At 42.7% G+C, this 19122-nt stretch overlaps 3 protein-coding genes across 3 annotated transcripts; all 3 read left to right on the top strand.

Moving 5' to 3' along the window:
* On the top strand, positions 1-5503 carry LOC136444543 (uncharacterized). The gene is made up of 7 exons (XM_066442144.1): positions 1-776; positions 1659-2102; positions 2399-2923; positions 3349-3513; positions 4006-4200; positions 4328-4410; positions 4663-5503. The coding sequence occupies exons 1-7, from the start codon at positions 284-286 to the stop codon at positions 4699-4701; spliced, it is 1944 nt and encodes a 647-aa protein (XP_066298241.1). The 5' UTR covers positions 1-283; the 3' UTR covers positions 4702-5503.
* A 4305-nt stretch (positions 5504-9808) lies between these two features.
* Positions 9809-14149, top strand: LOC136444869 (epoxide hydrolase 4-like). The gene is made up of 4 exons (XM_066442622.1): positions 9809-10208; positions 11395-11767; positions 12410-12530; positions 13309-14149. Exons 1-4 carry the CDS (start codon positions 9892-9894, stop codon positions 13551-13553), a joined length of 1056 nt encoding a protein of 351 aa, XP_066298719.1. The 5' UTR covers positions 9809-9891; the 3' UTR covers positions 13554-14149.
* A 524-nt stretch (positions 14150-14673) lies between these two features.
* Positions 14674-19117, top strand: LOC136444868 (epoxide hydrolase 4-like). Its single transcript, XM_066442621.1, has 4 exons — positions 14674-15072; positions 16234-16606; positions 17575-17695; positions 18181-19117. Exons 1-4 carry the CDS (start codon positions 14750-14752, stop codon positions 18420-18422), a joined length of 1059 nt encoding a protein of 352 aa, XP_066298718.1. The 5' UTR covers positions 14674-14749; the 3' UTR covers positions 18423-19117.
* Positions 19118-19122: the final 5 nt, after the last annotated feature.

Here is a 19122-nt window from a genome sequence, read left to right as displayed (position 1 = left end):
ATGCTATCCTGTATACTTGTTGCAGTATCATTCTTGCTTCCAAATGATAATCATATGAATAAAACTTTACTAAAACTTGGTCGTCTCAGGTAAATTGCCTTATAAGTTTTACTGACACCCCTAATGATAACGAGATGGAATAGTCGAATGACCTTTAACCGGATTCTGGAGGCCCACTTTGTAATCGGATCGACTCGCTTGGGGCTTTGTGCAAAGCGCATTGTGTTTCCAACCTATTGCCGAATCTAGATGCATTTGGTTTGTCCAAAAACTGATCCAAACGATGGAGACCCGTGTAAAAACAGAACCACAGACCTCTCAGGAAAACACTGACGTCATTGGCGCGAACTACGAAGACCAGAACGACGCAAATTTCATGGACGGATCCGAGTCGGAATGGAAAGGCCCCCGTAATGTATGGGGGGTCGATGAAACCCGAAAGCTGCTGGAAATCTGGGGCGAGAAGAGCATTCAGGATGATCTACGCACAACCAAACACAACCGAGGGATTTACGAAGGTATCCGGGCCCGAATGGCGGCGTTTGGGTACAACCGAACCGCTATGCAGATACACGACAAGTGTAAGAATCTCAGCACGGATTATAGGAGGGCCAAGAGGCAAGGCGTGTCATGCACCAGCAGACGCCTCCTCAAGTTCTATAACGAGCTGGACAGGATCCTCGGACAGCGGCCGGAGACTTCAACCTCACCAGCAGAACGCCAGGGCGAGAAGACTGTTGAATCTGCAACATCGGCAGAGGAGGACCAACCCGAAGGTAACGTGTTAATAGTAGTAAACAATATTTTCGTTTTTATCGATTTAATTGTTTTTCAAATCTCCACAGTCCACGGGGGTAAGATCGTATCAGCCGGGCTGGCTAATACACTGGCTGGAGCTTCTCTGGCTGACTGGATCTTCTCTGGCTGTCTGATACGAGTTTGCCCCCCTGGAGATCTGCTTGGAGTAGGGGTGGATACCGGTTCGGCTTAATAAGGTCCAAGTTTAGCCTTTAGGTCCAAAGATTTAGGTTCAGGTGCGGACCTGAACCTGGACCTGATCCTGTCCAGTTGACGTTTTGTTTCATTAGACCAATATTAAGCATAGAGAATTGATACTGACACACACGACTATGAAAGTTTCTTGGTGAGAAGACTTTCAAGATAAACCTGTGTTTGATATTTGAATCATTTCACGTTTTATTTGAATGTTGCACTTATTTTAAATGCCTTTTTCGTCAGAGGGGAGACTCAAAACACTTTTTATCAAACAAAATAGAAAAACATATTTGTACTTTGTTCACCTTTGTTTAACTGCTATAAATTTGACAAGATCGACCTATTCGAGACCGAAACAGAACGCTTGGATTTTCTATCAGTTCTCAACATCACATCTTTGCTCCTTGAATGTCAATATGTAATGGTATAGTGTTATTGAAATCTATTAGGTGTAGAAATGACTAGAAGTTTTTTTAATTCGAGTTTCGTGCCCCATACTCCCATAGAATGCTCAGCTGGGTGCCTTTAACTAAAGTTTAAGTGCAGGATATTTCAAAGTGATTATAACTTATTTTACATTGGAGTGGTACTTTTTTGTTTGTTTGAAAATTTTCAATATGTTGCTATATATGTAATTTAATTGTTCCATGTTATATCCACAGATTATAGTCATGGTTCTGCTACACCACCAGAGAGTGAAATGTTATCGTGCACAAGATCTGAGGATGGTCGATTCTCGGATTCACCATCGTACACATACTCAGTACGCTGGACAGATGCTGAAACGTTCGATCTCCTTAACATCTGGGGTAGGGACCACTTTCAGATCCTGCTCAAGTCACTACATCACAATAAACCAGTCTACCAGGAGATCGAAGTGATGATGAGAGCTCTCGGGTACAACCGTTCGGCGAAACAGATCCACGAGAAGTGCAAGAACCTCAGCGTGGACTACCGGAGAGCAAGGCGCACTGGAGGAGACAACAAGCGTCGGCGGTTCCGATTTTACGACAAACTTGACAGCATCATAGGACACGAGATGGACAGTTCGCCGTCAGGACAGGAGTCGACTCAAGCTTCTGTGCCAGAGATGGAAGATTTGAACGGTAGGGGGTCCCACTGTGTTCCTCTTTGTTCCAAGTCATTAGGTCTCAAGAGTCAATTTTTTTTTTGTAGTGTACTAGTTCTACACAAATATTCAGGTGCATCCACAGTCAACAATTAGTTGCACAGCTTAAATATTCTATGCTGCAATAGTGCACACGCACCTGTCCCACGCCAGTATTTCGATCCCTGACTTGTGAAGTAAAATCTTTGACTTTAAAGTTTAAGAATTGTAGCACATCAATAATCTTGTGTACATTGAAAACTTATCAGTGTACTTTTTTTCACCTTTCTTCAGATGAAAGCCCTGGTTCTCCATACCCCGTCAGTGTTACAACGGTGGTCAGAAATAACGAGGAGGCAGAACAACCTAGTCCACATGGCAGTACTGATGACTGCAGCCCCCTCACAATGCCAGCATACACCGGTATGTCAGCTGACGAGGCTTGTCCTAACAATCCAGGACAGTGCCATCGTGCCTGGGTTGGCACCGAGACAAAGGCCCTCCTAGCAATCTGGGGACAGAAGAACATCCAGGACAACATTCACAAAACCAAGCACAACAGAGAGATCTTCCAGAACATTCAAGGAATGATGCAAGAACGTGGCTACTCGAGGACTGTGAAACAAATACAGGACGAGTGCAAGAGTCTGGCGAAGGAATACAGGAAAGCAAAGCGGACGTCCACGGATGACAGGAGACGGCGGGCTATGTGCAGATTTTACGATGAACTGGACAGCATACTGAGCAGTTATATGCCTTTGGAGTCTGTGACTAAACAAACCAAACAACTTCTTCGTGATACATTATGTACTGAGAAAGGTACAGAAAGACTACCCAGTCATTCCTCCTTTGTCTGGGAGATTTCTTTCTATTTACCCCATGTTCTTAGTGCTGGAGAACCTTTGCAAGTGCTGAAAGACCTGTCCTTAGTGCTGAAATACTTCCCTAAACCCTTCCTTAGTACTGAATGACCTCCCATGTCTTATTTCTTGTGACTAAAAGACAGTCAAGGTATATAAAACAACCTTTAATTGCTTAGCTTTTCATCGTACCTATATCTTTCATGCCACATGTACCTTGCTTCCCTGCTCCTCTCTTCCTTTAAGTTGAAGTTCCTTCTACCTGTCTCAGAACTGAATGGTAGTCTTTTTTATAAAGATATGATGCTAGCAGTAGAAAGTAACTGGACAGAGACTTTCACAGGTGCAGAGCTTTTTTGTTCAAGATAACATTTCTTTTGGCAGGAAATAGTCCCTTCCAACCGTCACTGCCGAATGGAAACATGGCCATGATGAACGGGGTGGGAGTAAAGCGACCTCGGATGGAGGACTCAGAGTCTGACTCTGAAGGAGGGAACTGTGAGATGATCAGCCCACGCCCAAAGTTCTCAGCTGCAAAAATAGTGCCAGGTTTGGGATTTTTTCTGTGTGAATGCATTTAAGTTTGTGTGGTTTTTATTTCACGCTAACGCGAAACTGGAGTGTTTGCGGCAGCGCTATAGTCACATACTGCTACAAAATTGGACAAAAATGTTTGTGGTGGCTTTAAGTTGGCGGTGAAATGCGAAAACTGCGAACATAAAACCACTGCGAACATTTCTACATTTACAGTATCCTGCTAGAATATCCAAAACAACAAACAAAAAAGTCAATTCTCCCTAAACAAAGAATAACAATAATTATGTTTTTTTTATTTCTTTATCTTTGCTGTTTACCAAAACCTCAGCTTAGCAGCAGTGCTTTACAGGAATATATATATATCATGCTATGTGCCTACTATTACTAACTTGTTATTTGTAAAGGGTCTCTCTCAAGAACCATCATTTTGGAATAACACAAGCACTTGAAGCAGGGTACATGTACTGGTATACTGAGTCAGTGATGCCTTCCCTCTATATACAGGGAGGAGGTTCTTTTCTTTGAAAGCAGCGGGTTGTGTGTTCCAGTCCGAGAGCTGGCAGCCACGTGGAGAAACTCTGTACCAGGCCCTCCAACACGAAGTACTGGTCAACGCTTCAAACATCGAACAGATCAGCTTCTCCGAGGGCTTAGCCTTTGTCGGGAATGAGGCTGGAGCTTATGTCAGGACAGAAACAGGTGTGTACACAAAGGAAGTTTCCTTTTTTCCCAAGAAGTAACTGCATCAAAGATGTTGCTTGGCAGAGGTAGACATTGTCATGAAAATATGAGTAGAGGTGACTTTTTCTCCCTGTACCCTCTCCAGGTCACATGATCCACCTGTGGCGCCATGACAACGAACAGCGTAAACTTTACGTGTCGCGGACATTCCTTTTCACAAACTATCAGGTCAGCTAGTGTTGCTGATATCTGTGTTACAATACATAATATATATACAAATTTAGCATATCGTTTTTAGTAGAAGTTAACAATGACAAATCAGACTTTGGATTTATAAGACTGTACATTGGAATTTCTATAGTTTATGCCATCGTAAGAATTTGTCAACAAGATTTTTTTTTTTTTCAACCTTTATTTAACCTTGAGAGTACTTAAGATACATTTTGTATTTAATTTACTGGTTATTCTTTTGCTTTACAGATGTACAGTGAAGTGCGAGAGGTGCTTGAGCAGTTGTAAAAACCGTCAGACCGTTGTCCTGTGGAAGGAAGGAGCAATCTGGTCTTGATAGCAGTTTTTTGTTGGTACATGTAGTTTTATTTTGAAAGTAACGTAGAACGTTATTGAACGAGTAGTTTATAAATGGATATGCAAATGTAGAGTGCGCAAACTGGTGCACGATACTAGTTGAGAGGTTTTATGCAGAAAGCAACCTTGCTAAGTGTGGAAAGGGACTTTGTTGCACTGACATGGTGTCCAACTTCCCCACAATGATGTGACATTACTGCACATTTCCTACCTTTGATACTTCATTAGCTTAAGTATCATCTAACACTGCCTCTCGCCTAAATAAAACAAAATTCCTATGTGCAAGGATAAGGAAAGGGGTGGCTAGTGGAAGAAAGTAATGTTTTCACAACTTCTACCTTTTACAACTTCTACCAACCAAGTTAGGCTGCTGTTTTGACTACTATACTGAACAAACAGCCCTTGCTAGTTTGGCAGGAGCAGACAAGAAATTGTGGCAATATCTACGGTATTACATATTACGTACTATCCAAAGTCGTACTGTTATGTGAACATTTAAGATACCTAATAGATATACTCATATGCAGGGTGCAATGTCAGATACCAGTTGCTGCAAAGTGTATTTTCATTCAGTGTAGAACTTCAAGTTATAGAGTTGTTCAGTACAAAAGTACTTAATGCAGAAGTTACCCCCAAAAAAGCCTCAAATCCTTACCTAGGATATTTTTAGGCCATAGAATGAATGTGGAAGACTTGGCAACTTGTATGTTTTCTTCAGTATGTAACCCAATAGTGAGCTTAGTGGTGTGGATCTAAACCCGAGTTTAGGTTTAGGTTCGGACTCGAGTCCAGAGTTTTAGGTTCAGGTCCGGACTTGAAAGTCCGGACCTGAACAATAATTTTGGAATATTTTTTTGTGTTTCATGTAAAATTGCATATTGGCAGATATTTTACATGTAATTTGAAAACTATATATACGGAATTACATACAGTCAGTAATTAACACAAAAGTTCAGTTATAAACACAAAAACAGCAATGTTTTAATATTTTTCTAGTGCAAATTTCACGATTTAAGGAAGGTTTAAGATGGTTTAAAACAAAAAGGAGAATATGAGTGAGAGAATTTTTTTTCAAGTCCGGACTTGTTTCCAGACGTTTAGGTTTTTTTGGACTTGAACCTAAACGTTTTACAAGTCCGGAACCGGTCCGGCCGGACCGATCCGCACCACTAAGTGAGCTAGTTGAAGAAAGTGGAGAAATAGATATTTTTCAAGTGTAGCTATCAAGATATTGCAAGTCACACTGTATATCACACATACTTGTATCTATAAACATATGTACATTTAATTTTAGTGTCTTTTGTCAAGTTTTTAATGTAAATGTCTTTCAACTGCCAGTGTCATATCCATGAACCTGTTTGTGTACAATATCTTCATGTATGTTCATCATGACTTGCAATATATACTGTGGTGAAAGTACAAAAATCAGTGTGCCATTTGTTTCTTTCAGATCATTAGGCCTAGGAAAAGACTATTATGTTTCCAGTCACCTGACCGGCCCTAGCAAAAATCTGTCGACCCTAGCCTTTTTTGGTCAGCCGCTGGCAAGGGACATAACATTTTTGATCTTGATTTACAGCCAAGTGACTATATAAATTCCAAAAATACTTTGCAGAATGCCACACTCTGTAATCATCATTATTATCAAGGAGGTTAAATGTATATTTAACCTCCTTGGATGCTGCTGTGCCCTGGCCATCACTTGTGCTGGCTGTTCCTGGCTGTGGTGCATCAGCTGAGAGGAGAAACGTTTATTTTTATGACAAGCTCAACTGGCAGGTAGGAACTGTACAATATGGATGTATTCAAACAGGTATAGAAAGTACAAACATGAGATGAAAGCACTACAAATTGCTGTACTTTTTTGTGGAGAAAACAGTAAACGAAAAGAGCCCAGACAATAGTTCAGTTTCAAATATTCGTCCTTGATTCCGTACAACAATTCCAGACACTATTGCAAATTTGATCTTAGATTTGTGAATTTTCGTATACTCCATATGCATATAAGAAATGATCACGACCGATTTCGTATCTAAATTGTAGTTTTTAACAAGTTTTTAACCTCTGATTGTAGCGAAAATGCCCCCCTCCCACCGCCCGGCTCGGACGCCGCTCGGAGTAAAGGAACATAAACAAGGCCGTCAAAACTACAAAAATAAACTACGTTCTGATCTTATTGGTCCAAATTTTACACATGGAGTTATTAAAAGTCATCGACTCACTTGGTTTTGCGTGATCCTTGGCCTTGTGTCGGCTGAGCCATCCAGCCGTCTTGTACGTCTTACTGCACTCGTCGCACGCGTATTTTCCTTGGCCGCTGGCGGCAATGGGGGTTGTATTTGCTTCCTCCGTTGGATTGTCGCTATCGCTAGACGATTCTTCATGCTCAATTTCATTAAAATCGTCCTCGAAATCGCTGAAATCGCTGAAATCAAAGTCACCCCACTCAAAATCGTCATCTCCCGGTCGAGCCATCTTGAAAAATGACCGTGAACAAAGACCCACGCCAGCGCGCGTAATGCAAATTGGGGGCAATTAGCACCTTGACGCGAAGTTGTTACTTCACGCCTGAAACGCACTCTCCTGAAAGAAGGCAAATTGCGTCCGTTCTCCCATGGGCAGTAGGCCTCAGCTCCGCGGACTCAAAACAATAGCGAGTTTGTTTTCCCCGCTGAGCAGTTGCGTAAGACATCCTACCCCATAGTTATGCAAATACTCCCGACGGCCCCCCGTCGTCCAATGTGAGACAGCCGCTCGGAGGAGCTAACTTCAAAATATCTAAGGGTACGAAAACCGCACTCCTGGTCACCGTTACCAGAAGGGGTGTCTTCGATCTTTCGGGGGCCAATCCGGACCTATTACTGTACATTGCAGTCCCCATTTTTCAACGTAACAAAGTAACAGGATGCTCACAAAAGATGTGTTACACTGAAGATACGTAGCACGTTTATCGTCTGATTTTAGCTGGTAAATCTGGCTAGAATTACAATATCTAGTGAGTACGTAAGAAGCAAATAGGAACGCATGTACAATGCTGGTAGACAAATATATGATGAATAAGATATCTATGTTCACAATCCTGGCATTTCCAACGCTTATCATAATGATAGCTTAGTTAATAGCGGTGTCGAAACCCCTTGCGTGCATGACACCGGCCCGGTCCAATCTGCCGGCCATGATCTCATTGTTCCGTGAACAGCGGTGCCGTGCATACTGCCGGTAACGGTCATGTCGGGAAAAGAAGGATTTTTGGGCGTTACAGAATGCCTCGTATCGTCCTTTGTGATCGTTTTTTTATCAACTAGGTGTTTTCCATGGGTAAATAGGACACCAAACATGAGAATCACCACCAAGCCAAGTGCCTGAGTCGAAGGAATTAGCTGAAAATTAGGTTGTTTGAAATGAGGTTTCGTACCTATCGCTCATTCCTCGCTTACGCGAGGAACTCGCTTGGCGCCTGCGGCGCCATGGGGCGCCCTTCGGGCGCCCACCTACGAGCGCCCTTCGGGCGCACTTCGGACGAGGTCGGCTTTCGGGTAAGTTCGGGATCCGCCCAGCCTATCACCCGATACCCCGGTATATATTCGGTATATATATAGACACTCCTTCCGAGGCCTACAGCCTATGGTTCTCCTTGTATATTTAACCTCCTTGTTATTATCTAGCCTCCGATGCAGACTCCTCCCGGCTGTTTTCTTTTTCAAGTTACAGTTTTTATACTATTAAATTTTTTTTCTTATTGCTGGCCCGATGCAGACTCCTCTCGGCTGTTTTCTTTTTCAAGTTACAGTTTTTATACTATTAAATTTTTTTTCTTATTGCTGGCCCGATGCAGACTCCTCCCGGCTGTTTTCTTTTTCAAGTTACAGTTTTTATACTATTAAATTTTTTTTCTTATTGCTGGCCCGATGCAGACTCCTCCCGGCTGTTTTCTTTTTCAAGTTACAGTTTTTATACTATTAGATTATTACTATTAAATTTTTTTTCTTATTGCTGGCCGGGAAGGACACTGCGTCCACTCGGCGTCTCAAAGGAAAGAAGATTAAAAAAGTCTTTCAGAGAGGCTATTAACATGTTCGCGCAAGGGCAATTCACATGTTCGCGCAAGGGCAATTCACATGTTTGCGCAAGGGCAATTCACATGTTCGCGCAAGGGTAATTTACACGTACGCGAGGAACAATTGACTGAATGGACCCGGCACACGCCTGGTTTGTTACGAGAGTTACATTTCCAGCTAAAAAAAATAACACACACGTCGGGGTCAGCAATGTTGGCGAGACAAAACTATCTTTTAAATCGATGTGGGCATAATGTAATAGTATAAAAACTGTAACTTGAAAAAGAAAACAGCCGGGAGGAGTCTGCATCGGAGGCTAACTATTATCATCATGTTTCTTACTCTTAACAAGTTATCAATTTAGGATTTTGAACAGTTGGTGTAAGAATGTGCAGCAAACATTGCACTTCTTTGTTCAGTTTATTGATGTACATTTGCCTGTGCAATGTATGTCTGTATAATTACACTTTGGTGTTAAAAATACTGCTTCCTGATGCATTTCAGTTTAACATTGCTGAATTGTAATGTTATTGTTGATTTGTTGAATCACTTTAGCCAAAATCTGAAGAAGAAAAAAGCTTAAAAATAAGAGAATCCCTATCTGCCTGCCCTAATTTGTTTCACGACCATAACCGAAAACACAACAGTTCTTTTATTGCTAGGCTTTATGCACCCCCGTATAAGTGCTCCTGACCGCACGGGTGCAGCTCCTGACCGCACGGTCGATGGTTCAGCTCCTGACCGCACGGTCGACGGTCACTACAGCAAAATTGTCTCAAAAGAAGGCCGAAAATGTTGAAAAGTTGCACATTTTGAGACAATTGCGGCACGAAATGCAAAATATTATAGCACAGTCTTCGGTTATACTCCTTGATTCAAGCAAGCAAGCAAGCATTATTCAGAAACATAACGATCTTCCCTCCAAACATCTGCTTGGAGATGACGTAACCTTGGGCGGTATCGCGTCGCCATCTTGGGGTCATTGTAGGGTCATTGCTGGGTAGCGTTCCTTTTCTCTTCCCGAGAAGTTTACACTAATTACAGCAGTGGCAGCTCTCGAAAGATGTCTCTGGCACGTATGATCCAATCTGCGATGGTGTGGCTCGTCGCAAGTTTCTACGGCTCCATAATGCTCGTTACCATGACTTTGAGTGCTATCAGGCGCGGGCCCCGCGCGTTCTTCGGCTACAAAGTTCGCCCGGACCGCCCCAAGTGTCTGGACGACCCGGACCTGGGCACACACGGGTACGTGCGGCTGGAGAGCAGCGGGCTGAGGTTCCACTATGTGGCGGCGGGGGAGAGGGACAAGCCGCTCATGCTGTGTCTGCACGGCTTCCCGGAGTGCTGGTACTCCTGGAGACATCAACTCAAGGAGTTCAGGTTAGCCTGGTCACCACGGGTCGGCTTAGGGGTGTTTTATCGGGCCCAATCTGCTAAACATAGACCACGATAGTCCGAGAAGCAAGCGATTTTTTTTCAGCCAGCGGTCACTACGGAGGCTGGTACTCAGGCTAGTCTTCTAGTAGCCAGTGGCTAGCCTTCTAGAGACATTTATCGCCGCCCCTTCCTGATTAGCCTGGATGCCAGACCCCCAAACTCTAAAATATCTATCGTGTAGATATCTAAGAGTTTGGGGGTCTGGCATCCAGGCTACTTCCTGATCGATGTGATTGAAATCAGCCCCGTAAAAAATCCTGGGCGGGTGGGCAGCACACTTAACACCGCGGAGATTGCGGCGAGCTCGCGATGGTATGGTTGCCATGTAACGTTATGCGTTAGTTACGCCCACACTCACTGCCCAATCTACCATACAAAGGTCAATTGGTTTTATTGGTACAGTGAAATTTATTGTCCCCGTATAGAACATTGATTCCAAAAATGATAATTCTTCTACTATAATTTGTACACCAGCATTTCTTGTGGAAATCGCACAACTGGAAAGGACATAATGTGTATAAAGTTCATCGCAAGTGAAAGTGATCAGAAGCTAATCAATCAATCAATCAAATTTTATCATGGCATTCAGTTTTCAGGGCGTAACGTTACACCCAGTAATTATGTTGACGTGATTGATTGATTGCAAATCAAACTGCAGTAGGAAAATCAGTTGTTTGCTTTAAAAATGTTTCTTTTAATAGACCCTTCCAATATAATGTGCCGAGAAAATCTCCAAATTGTAACAGACCAAGGAGGTTTTCTATATAAAACCTCCTTGAACAGACTTGATTAAACTTCATAGTCATTTAAAGTTAAGTAGCCCTGCATATGAATGCTTCATCACACAACCTAGGGTATATGGAAAAATGCAGTTTCCAAATGTCACTGGTTTGTTTTAGCTACAGATTGACCTTTTCTCAAAGTCAAACTCAAAAGCATATGTTGGGAAAAACAGCCTGAAAATGTTGCAATTTTACATCTGCTTGGAGACTAAGCCTTTGCAGTGGTTTGAATAATATGTGAATAATTTGCATCGATGAAATCTTAATCAAAACGGAGAAGTTATATGGTATATCAAAGAAAAGTGCCAGATGTTGAGATTTTCCAATGACTAGTATTATACTTTCAGGAACTCCTACCGTGTTGTCGCCCCCGACCTGCGTGGTTACGGTGAGACCGAGTCCCCACAACCTTTTGGTTACCGTGGCTGGCCCAACTTCAGTATGCCCCACCTGACCAATGACGTGAGAGAGTTGATCGCGGCTTTAGGCTACAGCTCCTGTACCCTGGTGGCACATGACTGGGGTGGTATGGTAGCCTGGAATTTCGCTATCGACCACCCTGATCTCGTGGACAAGCTGATTGTGATGAACATCCCACATCCTGGCATCTTTGCGAAATACCTCACCACCCACTTCTCCCAGTTCCGCCGCTCCTGGTACATGTTTCTCTTCCAGTTACCGTGGCTACCGGAGACCTTAGTGAAATCCTTTGACTTTGAGGTTAGTGTGCACGAAGTGAATGCTTTTAATTGAAATATTAAAATAGAAAGTAGAAGTTAGAAATGTTAGAATAATCTGCAGTAATCATGATACAGAAGGGAGCCAGCTGGAATGGTGCAGATTTTTTTTATTGTAACTAAGGCCATCATCTGTTCCCGTCGAACACCATATCAAACATATAGAACACCCTGTTCTACTTCAAACACTTCGGTCAAAACATCCCTAGTAAGACAGAAATTACAAAGCCTTTTTAGGCCTGTTCTGAAAGTGTTTAAGACTAAAAAAATTAAGCCAGCCCGCATTATGGACAGCCAAGCGGCGGTGGTCTTTTTTGTCCGTCAAGCGCTGTTTTTGACCAAGATGTTCGAAATAGAACGGGGCCGGCTGGGCTTGTGGTGTTCGGCTGGAACGGTCCATTGATGTGGAGATGTGACATCAGATCAGAACACATGGCTCAAGTTATGACACAGACTTCCCATTACGTCTGCCTCATGAAAAATGCCAAAGATTGCCAAAAAATTCAGTTGTAATTTCAAACTATCCATCATAGGGTTCATAAAAGTAAGCAAACCAGAAATGTGGATAGGCATTTACAATTGGCTGTTCTTTTATTAGACCCTATGTGTTTTCGTCTTTGTACAGATGATCACTGATACCTTCAAAGGGAAAGAGATGGGCTGCAGGTGCAGTGATGCAATTACGGATGAGGACATAGAAGCCTTCAAATACACCTTCGCCAGACCTGGGGCCAACATTTCTGGAGGTATTGAGTCTTATTATTATTACTGTTAGTCTTCTGGTACGAAGCTTTTGTATTTACTTTCACTTTCCCCCAAAAGTATTCCTCCAATAAATCTATACGATGATTCATGAGGGCCTGCATGGGGGGTCCCGACAACGCTCTACGCTAAATTCGGTGGGCCGGCTACGTAATACCCTAAATTCAGTAAGCCTCCCTATGCTCTACGCTAAATTCAGAAAAGCCTCCCTACGCTCTACGCTAAATTATGGAGTGGTCGGCAACGCTCTACGTAAAATTAAAACGGCCGATTACGCTCTACGTAAAAGGGGCATACAGGCCCTCATTCATGCTCTGCCAATTGCAAATATCTTCTAAAAGTTCACGAGCACTTTTTCAGTGGATTCATTATTTTGAGAACAAGTAAAGCCCCTGTCGCACATTTAGGATCTTTCCACGACTTTGCTCCCGACCTCTCCCCAACCAAGGTGGGTGCTGGGTTATGAGTAGCATGGAATCCATCCTATTCTAGCACCTTCCTTTGCTCCTCTGGTCCAAGCATCTTGACTTTCCTGAGTTTGATTTTACAAAATTTATCATCAGCCAGTGCAGACGACTTTCGAACGCTAGTAGGCAACCTCGCCAACCATATTCCGACCACAGGTTACCTTGATCATGACTGTTAATTATAGTCTTTTCAAAAGCATTTGCTTCAAGTGTTTATCCCTCTATCATGGCATAGTGCTAAAAATAGCCTGTGATATGGGATAGTGATTTTAGTTTTCCCTTTTCCCCTGCTTAGCTATCAACTACTACCGTGCTTCGAGGAAGACACCCCCTCGCAGCTACAGGGGCATGAAGGTGACGTGCCCCACCCTGATGATCTGGGGGGACCAGGACGGGGCCTTAGAGGTGGGGCTGACTGAGGGGACGGACAAGTTTGTGCCTGACTTCACTCTGAAGGTGGTGCCTGGAGCCAGCCACTGGGTACAGCAGGACCAGCCTGAGGTGGTCATTGGGATCATGAGGGATTGGCTGAAGGAATAAATAAGGAAGGAATGGATAAATCAAGTAGCATGCCTCTCTATGACATGCAACATACATTCCGTCAGTATTATCCATTTCTCAGACATACATGTACCTAGGCCATTCCTTATGCTGCTCAAGAGTGAAACCCGCTATAGTTTAGTAGTGATAGAATATTGAAAGTCGATGCAGTCTATTTGTTTGCAGTGAGAACTCTGATTTATTATTCTCCTTTTTACTGGTTTTCTTGACAAATTCATTCTTGACTTATTCTAAGACAAAATCTTTTTTTCTCAAATGAATGAAACATGTGGTTCCAACTGAATTTTAAATGGTGATGGAATTGAATGGATCGATTAACATTAATCAATTTGTATAAATTTTTGATATGAATATGAAACCTGTCTATTAGTATAAAAATGGCTGTGTGTGCTGAACATGCTGAACAGCCAAACCAATAAATAAAGAATATGATAGATATTAAGATGGTATTCCATGGTACTTTTATTGCTGTGATCAAGGATCTATAGAACCTCCTTTCACTTCTAGAGGATTGTAACTGCCAGCAAGAAAAGAATTATGAGACAATAAACTTTATAAAGTTCTTTATTCATGAACTTGTCTTGAACTGGCATCACTCACCTTAATATGCCAATAGGTTGATAGAACCTCATTTGTAATATAGTATGTAGTCATTATAGTCTATATGGGGAACGATGAATGACCTAATTTTGTTATCTCCAAGCAGATCTATGGTGGCAGGACTTTATCCATGGGCCAAAGAATATGTGGCCAGCTAGATATCATTTAGGCCATGAATACTGCCCTGCCACCGTAGATCTGCTTGAAAATTACTATTTTTGCCCAACCAACTTGCTTGACGGTGACCCTGTTGAGGCCAGTTCCCTTGATACGGTAGAGGTCAATGTCCTTGAGGGCGTTGGTCTGGTCGATTTGAAGGTAGGGGACGGCAAATTAAACTGAAAACATTAACAATATGTATAACTCAATTGTTGATTTGAAAATGCTAACTATTACAGCATTATAATGTCAATGTTATTGTAGAGTTTCCCTTCCATCTATATTTTTTGTTCGCTGTACTTCGATTCCTATATAAAACCGACGCCACCCTGACATGACCCTACTCTTGGTATGGTCTCAACTAGTAGAAGATTTACAACACGCTGGAAGGAAGTATAAATTTGTGCAAGGGAGATATGGATTTCTTCTCAAATTCCGTCCGAGTCAGAGTTACGATTTGGGCCATTGCAATCTTCTACGGTTTCTTGGCTTTCTTTTCCAAGGTTCTCACCGTTATCAGGCGCGGGCCGCGCGCGTTCTTCGGCTACAAGGTTCGCCCGGACCGCCCCAAGTGTCTGGACGACCCGGACCTGGGCACACACGGGTACGTGCGGCTGGAGGGCAGCGGGCTGAGGTTCCACTATGTGGCGGCGGGGGAGAGGGACAAGCCGCTCATGCTGTGTCTGCACGGCTTCCCGGAGTGCTGGTACTCCTGGAGACATCAACTCAAGGAGTTCAGGTGACAAGTTCAACGTTTACGTCGTCACGCCCACTGCCAATTAAACCCGGTGTCTCCATGGAAATCAATTCCAAATATGATCGTTTTACTTGCTATTGTATTGCACTGTTTTTGCTATCCTGTGATTTCATATTTTGGCTGTTTTTTAATGTTACAAGAGAGGAAGCCCAACCAGTGCGTAGTTAGTAACTACTTGCTAGCACAGTAGATAATCACATTGATGAAACGCTTTTGAGAATTATTCTCACGGGATTCAACAATATCAACAGCAATGTCTGCATACTACCTACAAAACATTTTGTGTCATTGCAAATATCAAAGGGCCGGGTGAAAAGTGGGTAGACCGATATCCAGCGTTCAATGGCCTACTTGAAAAAAAAAGTTGAAAACTAGAGAGGCAACATTTTCAAGAAAATGCAGGATATTCCCCTCCAATTAATCGGTAAAAGATCACAGAACAAATATGAAGTCACTGCATAAACTATGAAAATTGGGTCCTAATTAGCATAACTGACATTCCATTGTATTCACCTTTTCTAAAGCTACCTACACCTCCAACATGACATCCATAGCATTTACCGTAAGGGAAATATAATTTTCTGCATAAATTATAAAAACGAGGTCCTCATTAGCATGATCAACATCCAGATGTACTCACCTTTGCTAAAGGTACCTACATCTCAAGTATGACATCCGTAGCACTTAGCGGAAGGGAAATATATCTTTGCATAAATCATGCAAATGATGTCCTAATTAGCATAATTCACATCCAGGTGTATTCACCTTTCCTACAGGTATGACATCCATAGCATGTACCGGAAGGGAAATACATGTATCTGCATAAATTATGCAAATGAGGTCCTCATTAGCATACTTTATATCCAGGTGTATTCACCTTTCCTTACGGTACCAACACCTCCATTATGACATCCGTAGCTTGTTCCATAAGGGAAATATAACTTTCTGCAATACCAGTATTAGACCTACCTCCCGAATCTCAGGTCATTTTGGCCCAAAGGTTGAATCCATTCAACGCAAATGGCAGGAGAAGACGAAGAACAAATATCAGCAGAAACAATTATATTCATTTCCCTATGGTATACGGAATGAAGTACATTCATTTTGTGAATTACAATTTCTTACACCTCATGTCCCTTCTAGGAAGTCCTACCGTGTTGTGGCCCCCGACCTGCGTGGTTACGGTGAGACCGAGTCCCCACAGCCTTCCGGTTACCGCGGCTGGCCCAACTTCAGTGTGTCCCATCTGACCAATGACGTGCGAGAGTTGATCGAGGCTTTAGGCTACAGCTCCTGTACCCTGGTGGCACATGACTGGGGCGGCATTGTTGCCTGGAATTTCGCTATGGACCACCCTGACCTCGTGGAGAAGCTGATTGTGATGAACATCCCACATCTCGGCGTCTTTATGAAGTACATGACCACTCACTTCTCCCAGTTCCGCCGCTCCTGGTACATGTTTTTCTTCCAGTTGCCATGGCTACCGGAGATTGTGTTTAAATCCTTTGACTTTCAGGTAGGTTGGGGAGACAGGCAGATATTTGCTTCTGCAATAGATCATTGTTTACAGTTTACACGAGCTCTTTTTAATGACTCATATTTTGCTGTAAACATATGTTGTCTTAATGACTCTGAAGCTACATACATGTAGAAGGTATAAGAGAATTTGGGCTATATACATTTAGGCATCAGAGAATTCAAAACAAAGTGATATCTTGTCAGACCCTCTAATCTAATCTAATGTCATACATGTATTTAGAGGTGATGTCTTCTAAATATATGATTCATTTGGTAGCAGGACTTTGACCCTGGGTGAGAAACTAAGTACAGTTCTCCCCCATAGGCATTTATAAATCTCCAAGCAGATGTTGGTAGGCAAAATTGTTACGTTTTCCTAGCTGTCACTTTCTGTCTCAAAACCAAAGGCCGGCAGTTTGTGACAGGCAGCTAAGGAAAACATAACGGCTTTGCCTCACCCAATCTACTTGGAGACTAAGCATTTATACTGTAAATGCAGAAATGCTCGCGGTGGTTTTGTGTTTGCGGTTTTATAGTTAACTTTCAGCAGCAACTTAAAACCACCGCAAAACTTTTTGCCTACCCATGACTGTAGTGCTTAACTGTTGTTTCAAACGCGAACTTAAAACCACCGCAAACACTCCATTTTCTCCCTACCTCGAAATAAATAATTTACAGTAGTTCCTGTTAGCCTCCTTCGCAGGCTTCCTATAACGGCGGCGTATATATTGGGGGGGGGGGGCAAGGTTCTCTAATGCCGGCAAGGGAGTTGTGTAGCCAAGGGAGTTGTGTAGCCAAGGGACGACCGCCGTTGTATCCGGTCATCCCTCGGCTACACAACTCCCTTGGCTACACAACTCCCTTGCTGGCATTAGAGAACCTTGCCCCCCCCCCCCCCCCAATGTATACGCCACCGTTATAGGAAGCCAGCGAAGGAGGCTAAGTTCCTGTCTCTATGTTCTTCAGATGCTACATGGTGTCTTCAGAAGTAAACAAATGGGCTGCAGACGTCGTGAGGCCATAACAGACGAAGACTTGGAAGGTTTCAAGTACACCTTTGCCAGACCTGGAGTGAACATTTCTGCAGGTATTGGTGCTGCCTCAAATCTTCACCTTTTTTTTCAATGGGCCTCAAAACATCACCATTGACTTTTTGTTGCGGCAGTTGAATTGCAATAGGTAATGTTATAGATACCTGTAAACAACACATCTAGTGTTAACAAACTAAAGGTAATGTTAACCCCTACTGTATGATGATATTGTTAGGATAGCTACATGTATGGCCCCGGAACCTTTCTACTAACATACATGTATATATTCACTGTGGCCAGGACTGTCATGCAACAATCCAGTAGGTCACAACAGATGGTGCCCACAGACATGACATTATAAACCCTTGGAATGCATACATGATCTTATTGACTTGTTACCACCAAGTACAGTCCAAGCATCCACATTAGATAGCTTTAAACAGCACCTACAGTTAGATATGCAAAGTTTAGGTATGACAGGTGCGTGCTGTGAACATCCCATTGACCATGATAATACAATGTACATTCTTCTGTCACTTAGGGATCAACTACTACCGTGCTTTAATGAGGCTGCCCCCTGGCAACTACAAGGGCACGGTGACTTGCCCCACCCTGATGATCTGGGGGGACCAGGATGGGGCTTTAGAGGTGGGGCTGACTGAGGGGACGGACAAGTTTGTGCCTGACTTCACTCTGAAGGTGGTGCCTGGAGCCAGCCACTGGGTACAGCAGGACCAGCCTGAGGTGGTCATTGGGATCATGAGGGATTGGCTGAAGGAATGAAGGGGGGGGGGTAGATAAAGCAACATGCCTCTCTATGGTATACAATATGCATCAGTATACAGTGTACCTGAGGTTAAGGATTTTGTTTACAAATGTACCATGGCTTGCTGGCATAGCCTGGCCTCCGTCCGTTTTGAGTCTGTGCTGCTTCCCTATAGTTACTAGTGCTACTTTACTGCTAGCACACAAAGTACAAATAGTACAGCATATAGATATGTGAATCAGAAGGGATCTGCATTTGCATAGATATTAAAGATAGATCCAATATTCACCTTACGAGTAGGATGATCTGTTGTGAGTCAGATATTATCACATTGCTTGAGTAAACTGTTAGTGTTACCAGATATGAATGTTTTCATCTTTTGAAAAGTAATGGATCAGATATATCTCACAATGTGTGATGAGACTTAATAGATCAGTTTGATGTTTTGAGATATGTTTCTGGTTTGCTTTGAGATAGATGACAGCCTTTTGCAGTTTTGTGTCTCAGATTTGACAGTGAAGATTCAAAATATAATAAAGAGCCAGAGCAATTATTGTCAGTATGCCATAAAATCTTAGCTTGGCAAAACTTTTTGTTACAATATCATATTCTGGTAATTTTTAATTGTTGGTGGATGCTACTCTTGAAGAGCATACGTCATCCACCAGTGAGCCATAATTTGTGGCAAAACATTTTACAAGATGAATATACAGTACA

This window comes from Branchiostoma lanceolatum, chromosome 11, assembly GCF_035083965.1.
Source record: "Branchiostoma lanceolatum isolate klBraLanc5 chromosome 11, klBraLanc5.hap2, whole genome shotgun sequence".
NCBI lineage: Eukaryota > Metazoa > Chordata > Leptocardii > Amphioxiformes > Branchiostomatidae > Branchiostoma > Branchiostoma lanceolatum.
Note: the sequence above shows the minus strand (reverse complement) of the source record. Positions and strands in the feature narration are given on the sequence as shown.

Coding starts and splice junctions, on each gene's coding strand:
- LOC136444543 (XM_066442144.1), top strand. CDS start 284: ATGGAGACCCGTGTAAAAACAGAACCACAGACCTCTCAGGAAAACACT. Junction 2,924..3,348: donor TACATTATGTACTGAGAAAG/GTACAGAAAGAC, acceptor TTCTTTTGGCAG/GAAATAGTCCCTTCCAACCG. Junction 4,411..4,662: donor TCCTTTTCACAAACTATCAG/GTCAGCTAGTGT, acceptor TTTGCTTTACAG/ATGTACAGTGAAGTGCGAGA.
- LOC136444869 (XM_066442622.1), top strand. CDS start 9,892: ATGTCTCTGGCACGTATGATCCAATCTGCGATGGTGTGGCTCGTCGCA. Junction 11,768..12,409: donor TGAAATCCTTTGACTTTGAG/GTTAGTGTGCAC, acceptor GTCTTTGTACAG/ATGATCACTGATACCTTCAA. Junction 12,531..13,308: donor TGGGGCCAACATTTCTGGAG/GTATTGAGTCTT, acceptor TCCCCTGCTTAG/CTATCAACTACTACCGTGCT.
- LOC136444868 (XM_066442621.1), top strand. CDS start 14,750: ATGGATTTCTTCTCAAATTCCGTCCGAGTCAGAGTTACGATTTGGGCC. Junction 15,073..16,233: donor CATCAACTCAAGGAGTTCAG/GTGACAAGTTCA, acceptor TGTCCCTTCTAG/GAAGTCCTACCGTGTTGTGG. Junction 16,607..17,574: donor TTAAATCCTTTGACTTTCAG/GTAGGTTGGGGA, acceptor TATGTTCTTCAG/ATGCTACATGGTGTCTTCAG.